The 11632-nt window shown below is 43.3% G+C and overlaps 1 protein-coding gene across 1 annotated transcript; it reads left to right on the forward strand.

Annotated features, from left to right (window-relative positions):
- Positions 1–9648: 9648 nt before the first annotated feature.
- Positions 9649–10316, forward strand: LOC123440046. Its single transcript, XM_045116640.1, has one exon. The coding sequence runs from the start codon at positions 9685–9687 to the stop codon at positions 10093–10095; it is 411 nt and encodes a 136-aa protein (XP_044972575.1). The 5' UTR covers positions 9649–9684; the 3' UTR covers positions 10096–10316.
- The last annotated feature ends 1316 nt before the right edge of the window (positions 10317–11632 follow it).

Below are 11632 nucleotides of genomic sequence, written 5' to 3' on the forward strand. Positions count from 1 at the left end.
ATGGGAAACAAAAAAAATCCTACGCACACGAAGACCTATCATGGTGATGATCATCTACAAGAGGGAGATCGGATCCACATACCCTTGTAGATCGCTAAGTGGAAGCGTTAATAAACACAGTTGATGTAGTGGTACGTCTTCACGATCCGTCCCATGAACCGTCCCACAAACCGTCTCGCGATCCGTCCCGATCAAGTGTCGAACGGACGACACCTCCGCGTTCTGCACACGTGTATCACTACAACCGAGATTCAATAAACCATTGAAGGTATTTATTCAAGAAAATAGAATAATTCTCTTTAAATGAATAATCGTATTGCAATACACACAATCTAATCATGTTCATGCTCAACGCAAATACCAAATAACAATTATTTAGGTTTAACACTAATCCCGATGGTAGAGGGAGTGTGGGATGTTTGATCACATCAACCTTGGAAACACTTCCAAGACATATCGTCACCTCGCCTTTAGCTAGTCTTCATTTATTCCGTAGCTTTTATTTAGAGTTACTAACACTTAGCAACCGAACCAATATCTAATACCCCCGTGCTACTAGGAGTACTAGTAAAGTACACATCAATCTCTCGTATATCCAATATACTTTTGCCAACTTTGCCAGCCTTCTCATTTACCAAGTTTCTAGTGTTGTTCCGCCTTAGTGATCGTTCCCCTTATAACATAAGCACTTAGTCTCGGGTTTGGGTTCAACCTTCGGTTTCTTCACTAGAGCAGCAACTGGTTTGCTGTTTCATGGAGTATCCCTTCTTGCCATTGCCTTCCTTGAAACTAGTGGTTTTACTAACCATCAACAATTGATGCTCCTACTTGATTTCTACTTTCGCAGTGTCAAACATTGCGAATAGCTCAAGGATCATCATATCTATCCTTGATATGTTATAGTTCATCACGAAACTCTAGTAGCTTGGTGGCAGTGACTTTTGGAGAACCATCACTATCTCATCTGGAAGATCAACTCGCACTCGATTCAAGCGATTGTAGCACTCAGACAATCTGAGCACATGCTCAACGATTGAGCTTTTCTCCCTTACTTTGTACACAAATAATCTTGTCGGAGGTCTCATACCTCTCAACAAGGGCACGAGCATTAAATCCCAATTTCATCTCTTGGAACATCTCATATGCTCCGTGATGTTCAAAACGTCTTTGGCGCCTCAATTCTAAGCCATTAAGCATTACACACTGAACTATCACGTAGTCATCAAATATGTGTATGTCGGATGTTCGAAACATCCACACACGACGCTCGAGGTTCAGCACACCGAGCGGTGCATTAAGTACATAAGCCTTCTGCATAGCAATGAGGACAATCCTCAGTTTACGGACCCAGTCCGCATAATTGCTACTATCATCTTTCAACTAAATTTTCTCTAGGAACATATAAAAATTAGTAGAGGTACAACGCAAGCTACAACATTATTTGCAAATACCTTTTGACTATGTTCATGATAATTGAGTTTAGCTAATCATATTACTAATAACTCCCACTAAAATAGACATCCCTCTAGTCATTCGAGTGGTGCATGATCCAAATCCACTAACTCAAGTCTGATCATCATGTGAGTTGAGTATAGTTTGAGTGGTGAACATCTTCATGTTGATCATATTAACTATATGATTCATGCTCAACCTTTCGGTCTCTTGTGTTCCGAGGCCATGTCTGTACATGCTAGGCTTGTCAAGTTTAACCCGAGTGTTCCGCGTGTGCAACTGTTTTGCACCCGTTGTATGTGAACGTTGAGTCTATCACACCCTATCCTCACGTGGTGTCTCGAAACGACGAACTGTCGCAACGGTGCACAGTTGAGGAGAACACAATTTTATCTTGAAATTTTAGTGAGGGATCACCTTATAATGCTACCGTCATTCTAAGCAAAATTAGGTGCATAAAAGGATTAACATCACATGCAAATCATAAGTGACATGATATGGCTATGATCTTGTGCTTCTTGATCTCCATCACCAAAGCACCGTCATGATCTTCATCGTCACCGGAGCCACACCATGATCTCCATCATCATGATCTTTATCATTGTGCCGCCACCGAGGTTGTCTTGCTATCTATGCTATTACTACTAAAGCTACTACCTAGCAATATAGTAAACACATCTGCAAGCACAAACACTAGTTTAAAGACAACCCTATGGCTCCTGCCGGTTGCCGTAGCAGCGACGTGCAAGTCGATATTTAACTATTACAACATGATCATCTCATTCATCCAATATATCATATCATGTCTTTGGCCATATCACATCACATGCATACCCTGCAAAAACAAGTTAGACGTCCTCTAATTTGTTGTTGCATGTTTTACGTGGCTGCTATGGGTATCTAGTATGATCGCATCTTACTTACGCAAAGCCACAACGGTGATATGCAAATTTCTATTTAACCTTCTCCAAGGACCGCCTCGGTCAAATCCGATTCAACTAAAATTTAAGAAACAGAGACCCGCCAGTCATCTTTATGCAACATGTTGCATGTTAGTCGATGAAACCAGTCTGTCATAAGCGTACGAGTAAGGTTGGTCCGGGCCTCTTCAATCCGACAATACCGTCGAATCAAGAAAAGACTAAGGAGGGCAGAAAATTAAACATCAACGACCACAAACTCTTTTGTGTTCTACTCGAGATATCATCTACACATGAACCTAGCTCTGATACCACTGTTGGGGAACGTAGCATGGGAAACAAAATTTTCTACGCACATGAAGATCTATCATGGTGATGATCATCTACGAGAGGGAGATCGGATCCACATACCCTTATAGATCGCTAAGCGGAAGTGTTAATAAACGTGGTTGATTTAGTGGTACGTCTTCACGATCCGTCCCACGAACCATCCCATGAACCGTCTGATGATCCGTCCCAAAATCCGTCCCGATCAAGTGTCGAACGGACGACACCTTCGCGTTCCGCACACGTACAACTCGATGTCGATCTCCGCCTTCTAGATCCAGCAAGAGATACGGGGATGTAGATGAGTTCCCCGGCAGCGTGACGGTGCTCCGATGGTGGTGGTGATCTATTCCTGCAGGGCTCCACCCGATCTCCGCAGAAAACCGATCTAGAGGAAGAACTACGAAGTAGAGGTTTAGGGTTGCACGTAGCAAAGTTATGTCTCAAAAATACCTAAACCCTCTAGTATATATAGGAGGAGGGAGGGTCTAGGCTTGAAGCTCAAGGAGAGCCTCCTTGCCTCGACCGAAGTGGAGGAGGGAGGAGTCATCCTCCAATCCCACTTGGATTAGGACTCCTTCCTTAATTTCCCACCTCTTTTGGATTTTCCACCTTTTTCCTCATGGGCTTTCCTTGGATGACTTGTAAGCCCAATAAGACTTATTACGCATCCAATAAACCCATGTGGACCCCTTGGGGCGTTGTGGGCCCACCCAGTGGGCCCCCGGAACCCATTCGCCACTCCCTGTACACTGCGGCAATGCCCAAAAACCTTCCGGAATCCAAATACCAACTTCCTATATATCAATCTTCATTTCCGGACAATTCCGGAACTCCTCGTGACGTCCAGGATCTCATCCGGGACTCCGGACAAAACTTCGGTCACCAACACATATAACTCAACCATACCGGAACGTCACCGAACCTTAAGTGTGCACACCCTGCGGGTTCGAGAACTGTGCAAATATGACCTGAGACACTCTCCGGTCAATAACCAATAGCGGCACCTGGATGTACGTATTGGCTCCCACATATTATACGAATATCTCTATCGATTGAACCTCTATGTCAAGGATCCAGTTAATCCTGTATGTTGTTCCCTTTGTCCTTCGGTATGTTACTTGCCCGAGATTCGATTGTCGGTATCTCGATACCTAGTTCAACCCCGTTACCGGCAAGTCTCTTTAATCGTTCCGTAATACAAGATCCCGTAACTAATTCCTTAGTCACGTTGCTTTCAAGGCTTGTTGTGATGTTGTATTACCGAGTGGTCCCAGAGATACCTCTGTGTCACATGGAGTGACAAATCCGAGTCTTGATCCATGCCAACCCAGCAAACACCTTTGGAGATACCAGTAGAGCACCTTTACATTCACCCAGTTACGTTGCGACGTTTGATAGACACAAGGTATTCCTCCGGTGTCCGGGAGTTACATGATTTCATCGTCATAGGAACTGATACATTGACATGCAAAAAACTGTAGCAATAAACTGCACGATCATATGCTACGTTTATAGTTTTGGGTCTTTCCATCACATCATTCTCCTAATGATGTGATCCCGTTATCAAGTGACAACACTTGCCAATGGCCAGGAAACCTTGGCCATCTTTGATCGACGAGCTAGTCAACTAGAGGCTCACTAGGGACAGTGTGTTGTCTATGTATCCACACATGTATTTGAGTTTCCAATCAATACAATTCTAGCATGGGTAATAAAAGATTATCATGAATAAAGAAATATAATAATAATCAATTTATTATTGCCTCTAGGGCATATTTCCAATAGTCTCCCACTTGCACTAGAGTCAATAATCTAGTTCACATCACTATGTGATTGCAAGGAATCTAACACCCATATAGTTATGAGGTTTGATCATACCTTGTTTGTGAGAGAGGTTTTAGTCAATGGGTCTGAACCTTTCAGATCCATGTGTGCTTTACAAATCTGTATGTCCTATAGATGCTGCTACCACGCACCATTTGGAACTATTCCAAATGACTGTTCCACTATACGAATCCGGTTTACTACTCATAGTTATTCGGATTAGTGTCAAAGCTTGCATCGAGCTAGTCAACTAGAGGATCACTAGGGATAGTGTGTTGTCTATGTATCCACACATGTATTTGAGTTTCCAATCAATACAATTCTAGCATGGATAATAAACGATTATCATGAATAAAGAAATATAATAATAACCAATTTATTATTGCCTCTAGGGCATATTTCCAACACTTTCTTCTGCTCTTCTCCTCCTCCTCTTCTCCTCTTCCTCCTCCTCCTCTTCTTATTCCTTCTTCTACTTATTCTTCTTTTCTTCTTCATCTTTTTTCTACTCCTTAATATAACCTACCACTAAACAGAAAAAAATAACCTACCACTAAATCTAATATAACCTAACACTTAAACAGAAAAATCTAATCTAATATAACCTACCACTAAGTCTAGTATAACCTAAAAATTAAACAGAAAAAAATTGAAAAATAGAAGAAAAAACTCACCGGGGTGGGGGGCGCCAGGGCTCCGGGCCAACAAAGCGTGGGGGCGCCAGGCCGGTGGGGCGCCGGCCCGGCAAAGCGCGGAGGCGCCGGGGCGATGGGGCGCCAGGGCTGCGCGCCAGGTGGCGGGGGAAGGTCGGTGGCGAGGTGACGGGGCAGAGCGCGGGGCGGTGGGGCGCCGGGGCTGCGCACGCACCGAGCGACGGGGAGGTGTCGGGGCAGGGGTGCTGAGTCTGCGCGCGAGGTGGCGGGGCAGGGTAGTTGCAAGGTGGTGGGGCATAGCGTGGGGGCGGTGGGGCAACGGGGCTGCGCGCGCGCCGGTCACCTGCAAGGTGGCGGGGAAGGGGCGCCGGGGTTGCGCGTGAGGTGGCGGGACGGTGCGACGACGAGGTGGCAGGGTAGAGCGCGGGGGCGGTGGGGCACCGGGGTTGTGCGCGTGCGGGTGATGTGGTGGTGGAGGAGAAGGGGATCGGGGAGGTGGTGAGGGGAGGCACGTGTGGGTGGACACAAAGAGAGAGAAAGAGCGGGGGGGACAAGAGAGAGAGGGGTCTGGGCTAGGGGGTAACGAGCATTGGCTTAGGAGCCTCTTTGCCATCTGCGGCGGCAAAGAGGGGTGGGGGCGGGGGTGGCGTCAGCCGTTAGGGAATTGCCTTTGCCGTTTGTCTGCCCCTTCTTTGTCGTCTGCTAGCGGACGACAAAGTGGGGGGGGGTATGTGCCCTTTGCGGTTTGCCTTGCCCTTCTTTGCCATCCGCTGGCAGATGACAAAGATTTGGTTGATGGCAAAAAGACCCTTTATCATCAGCCATATCTTTGCCGTCTGTTTTGTTGAACCTCACGGCAAAGAAGATCTTTGCCATCACCCAGCAGACGACAAAGAAATTGGCTGATGACAAATTTCCAGATTCAAGTAGTGTTTGGAGCTGTAGATAAGCCAACTGCAGGAATCAACCATGAAATCAAATGGTTCTTGCCATGAAAACTACCTAAAACGAGTTCAATTAATGAGCACACTTGTACATATTTGCAGCGGAGAACATTAATTCCTATGTCACCTTGGGCGTTTGGGTATCCGAACCCGCTACCCGAACCTGAACCGAACCGAATTACCCCAATTGTGAGGTAATTCGGTTATCGGTAAGGGTTCGGTTCTCATTTCTTGACTATTCGGTTTTCGGGTTAGGGTTCGGGTTTAGTGTGGAAAACCCGAAATACCCATACTACCCAAATTATTCATACTGTCCAAAATTTTCATGCTATTAGTACACTAACTTGTTATCCATACTAACTAAAATACTCATATTATCAAAAACACCCATACTATTCGAGTTATTCATATCAAAAGTTGATGTATGCTCAGAATATTTTACGTGTTTTGGGTACCTGAATTACATGAACCGAAATTTTGGGTAGTTTTGGGTTCAGGTATTTTTTTTGACAGAAATAATTTTGGTTCCCATTTTCAAATATCCGAATTACCCATAAACCGAACTACCCGAACCAAAATAACCAAAATACCCGAATGTGCAGGCTGATTCATATGGTTTGAAAACACAAGCAACTGGTTCATTACTGAAAGGAGGAGAACCAACCTGGAAAAACTGCAGAATCGAGAAGCAAGGAGCCAGGATCTATGTAGAGCACGAATCTGGTGAAGGTGGACTCCCAGGAACAAGGGGCTAGTCGCTAGAGAGGAGGAAACGTCCGGTGGAGAGGAGGTATGGATCCGCTAGAGCACAAAGAAAGGAGGGAAGGATTTTGGTAAAACGCTCACATCACCATAGAGATACCTTTCCACATACGAGACATCCCAAAAAAGGAATCAAAAAAATTTAATGAGAAAATAAAACATGAATCTTAAAGCATAAAAGGAATGACTCATATTCAAATAATGAATTAGTAGGGTTTTTTTTTAGAAAGATCGTAATGTAAATGTTGCAAATACGTTGCTCCTTTAACAAAATACTAAGCAAAAAAGACTTTGAGAAATCAAAAGAATTGAAAAAATGCTAAGCTAAATAAAACCTTCTTCCAGATTACAAAGTTTTTCAATCTTTTTTTAAAATTATAGATTTATAAGAAATTTGTATCCAAAAAAGAGGAAAACGCTCTGAGGTAACACCAAAAATTGAACTAACAAAGAAAGCACCAAAATTGTAGGGTGGCACTAATCAACTATTGATATGATTTATATAAAAGATCAATAATAAAAAGTTGGCCACCCAAAAATAAACATAAAAAAGTGATAGAAACAGTTACCAACATGAAAAACCATTAGAAAATGGCAGATAAAATACATTTCATTGCTACCCAATTCATCCAATAAAAACATTACACAAAAATATAGTACTCCCTCCATTCCCTTATACAAGGTCACAAACTCAAATTACAAGTATCAAGGTATAATGAATGACTATTTTGCAAGCCAAATTTTGTTTTCCTTAACCGGGATCATTAATGTGCTGCATGCATACAAGGAAGGAATGATAAGAAAGTAGCTAAACGTCATTATGACTATATACATGCAAGCATTAAACAAGTGTTAATACGAGGAAATATCAATTTTTTTTGCCTCAGTTAGCATTTGTGGCCTTATATGCATAGAGAATGTATTTTTTATAGTGGTCTTGTATAAGTGAATGGACGGAGTACCAAGCATAAGTTATCATTACAATCCAGCAGTACATAACTTAAGATACATTCATACATAACAAAGGATCCGAACATAGTTCGACAGGAAGTTTCATATATACTTACACATAAGTAAGACGTTAGGCATCCAAAAGATCGAGCGGAGAACCACAAATTGTCATTCCTCCTACCACCAACACTTGCACCTAGATAATCCATCGAAACACAATGCTTACTAAGTGGTCGTTGTTCTCCTTGAATGTGATCACAACAACATTGTCCTTAACAAGAGAAGCAGCTAAAATGAACTTGTTGAAAGTAGTGTTCTCAATCACCATCCTCCCATCTTGCTTGCACATAGAGTATGAAGATGGAGTAATCACATGCACACCCTCATCCATAGCTTCCAGAGTGACAAATGCATTAACAGGTACATCAACAAATCTCTTCAACCTTGAAACAATAGCCTTGGGGATTTTTTTAAGACAATACGGTTAAATTGAACTCTCAAAGATTCACAAAAATTAAATAAGAAGATACACTAATCCCATACCCATGCTCCTAGAAAATCAAAATAGAAGCTGCAGTAATTAGATAACACTAAAAATTAACAAGAAAATCAATCACAACAAGTTAAACATCATATATAAGGAAAACAAAACACAAGTAATACTAGAAATAATTACTAGATGAACTAGGAAAAATGCAACAAAGTAATACAAAACTTGCATCATACTAATAACAACAAAGGCTTGCTTAATTTTATACAATCATTGATATAAAGATATTGTTGTAAATTTCTCACAAGTAAAATTTCTCAAAGGTACATTGAGAAGGAAATTATTCAAAACATGATCATAACAAATCTTTCTTTTCCTCTTTTCCATTTGGGCCGGCCCATGTGCGGGCAGCCTGTTTTCAAAATTCGTTTTTTTCTCTCTTACATTTCCATTTTTTATCCTTTAAATATTTTGGTACTTCAAAAAAATTCCTAAAATTTAAAGCATGAGAATTTTTCAATAAATCTTAATATGTTTTTGTTTCAGAAACTGTTCTTATTTTTCAAAAAAATGTTTGCATTTCGAAAACAAATGTCAGGAAAATAAAACAGTGTTCATGAATTTTTTAAATGTTTATGTATTAAAAAGCAAATGAAATAGAATAAAATGTTTGCCAAAATGATATAGGTGATGCAGCAAAATATTTTCATGGTCACGAAAATATTATAATTTTTTTTCTCTTCCGTTGCGACGCAAGGATAAGTCTGCTAATATAGCTAACGTGCACTTGAAACGTGCTCTCCTGCAGCTAACAGAAATCTTAACTGGAAACTGAAACTACTGAAGAGAAATGACACCTAGCGACTTTGGCTGCCATGGCAGTGAAAACGGCTGTCATGGCAGCGTTATTTGCGAAACTGAATTATCCCAACAGTTCTCACGGTGCAAAACTGGCCAATGGAGTAGCAACGGTCCATTTTGTAGCCTCACAGCGTCTCATTGTCAGTCTGTCAGCCATTGTGCAATTTCTTAAGGGGAACGAAATACCACACTCGCGCGTTGCCGGCTCTTCGGACTCCACAAAGCAAACATTTCAAGTCGCAACACACAGAAGTGGACAACACGATCCCTCCCTTCGCCATGATCATCACGCCGAACCTCCTCCTGCTAAAGCTAGACTCCTAAAACCCAACGATGAATTCGAGGATACAGAGTCCGTGACATGACTCATTTGGTCATGCCACCTGCTTCTCCAAACCTTATAAATCCCCAACGGATGCAACGCAACCTCAGACAGAAGCACACACGACGCGAGCGAGCTAGCAAGACCACCTAATTAGCGAAGTTAGCAGCTAGCCATGGCCGAGAGGGAGGGAGCAATGGTGAAGAAGGGGCACGAGGAAGGCCTGAAGCTGGCCACGTCGCTGCTGGAGGAGTTCGGGCTGCCGCTGGGCCTGCTGCCTCTGGCGGACGTCATCGAGGTCGGCTTCGTGCGCGCCACCGGCTACATGTGGATCGCGCAGCAGAAGAAGGTGGAGCACCGTTTTAAGATGGTGAGCAAGCAGGTGAGCTACGACGTGGAGATCACCGGCTACGTCAAGACCAAATGCATCAAGAAGCTCAAGGGTGTCAAGGCCAAGGAGCTCATGCTGTGGCCGCCGGTCAACGAGATCACTGTCGACGATCCGCCCACCGGCAAGATCGTCTTCAGGAGCCTCGCCGGCGTCACCAAGACCTTCCCCGTCGAGGCCTTTGCCGCCGGCCAGTAGGCGCGCCCGGGCAGGGCATTGCCTGGCCTCAGCATTTCCGTATTTATACCGCGGTTTGGGTTTCGTTGAAGACTGCTACTACTACTACTTGGCGTAGGGGTACTGGCTACTGAAGCAGGTGCATTTATTTAATTTCGCGAGTTTGCTGTTCTGAAAGCTACGATCAAGCTTTGTACTATCGTGTGGTTACAAGTGTGTCCGTGTGTGCGTTGTACTTTCAACCGTGCTTATAAACGGGTTTGGTGGATTCCACTTCTCATTGTGTTTGCGCTGGCCGGGACGCCGATTTCCATCTGCAAGATGTCGGCACAGTTTGCCACGGAAAATGCTGACACACCGCAACACGACAGTTTTTTTTTTGCAGGAAAAACATTTGTATTACTCAGACCAACACATGATTACAATCAGCAGTGACTAGCTCAAGAACAGCAGGTGGCCCGGATTCAATCCAGGTCATCGTTCTACCTTCTATCCGACCAAAACTAGCAAGACTCCTGCCAACTTTATTCTGATTACAGGTGGCATGAGTAACACAAGTTTCACAAAATGACAAATTTAGCTTAATCTCTCTAACTAGAGGCGCATAAGCAGATCTGTCACATTCCAAGCTCTTGATTATCTTGTAGGCCGAATAAGAATCAGTTTCCACAAGCAAGGGCTGATTCACTCTCTGCAGGGCTGATGATAATCCTTCCATTATTGCATGTAGTTCAGCTTCCAACTCATCTCTGCACACACCAAGGCTTCTCGTGGCTGAGAACACAATACTCCCTTCATGGTTCCTTAGTATCATATCCGAACCAGCAGAATTTGAAGAAAAGGAACCAGCAGTATTGAGTTTGCACCAGCCATCGGGTGGTTTTGTCCACGGGATCAGTGAATTTGCAGGAGCATGCGACAACAGGCCAGGTGGAATACCAAACTAATTAGTGACTGGCGTGGGGCAAGCAGATCATACACAGAATCATAGTAGCTGAGCAAAAAGGTTTTAGAGGCTTCCACCGGCGGGGGGTTGTTTGTCATGCACAATCTCATTTCTGATGAACCATATCCTCCAGATTAGCATTAACACCTTACATCTTTGGCTAGGAGTCATGGGGTTCACTAGTTGAAAAAGCCACTCTTTCCCAACATTCTGAACAGATCGTACCTTAGGTATATCCCAGACATTAGACATGGATGTCCACAACTCCTTTGCACGCGTGCAAACAACGAAAGGGTGAAAATTATCCTCACTCCCCCATCCACAAATTGGACACGTGCTGCATGTTTCCAGGGTCCGTTTGTGTCTATTATTCCATGTTGGCAAAGTATCAGTGATCAACCTCCAAGCGCAATTCTTCACAGTGGGTGGAACCTTCGACTTCCAAATTAAATCCCATATAAACCTCTCTCCATATGGCAACACGATCGTTTTCGATGGTGCAACATGAGATAAATATACTCGCACACACTGTATTTGAGTCCAAAACACATTACGGTCATTGAACTTTAAAATACACTCATTATGGTCATTATATACTTGCTGAAATGATTA

The sequence above is a fragment of the Hordeum vulgare genome, chromosome 3H, assembly GCF_904849725.1.
Source record: "Hordeum vulgare subsp. vulgare chromosome 3H, MorexV3_pseudomolecules_assembly, whole genome shotgun sequence".
Classification (NCBI taxonomy): Eukaryota; Viridiplantae; Streptophyta; class Magnoliopsida; order Poales; family Poaceae; genus Hordeum; species Hordeum vulgare.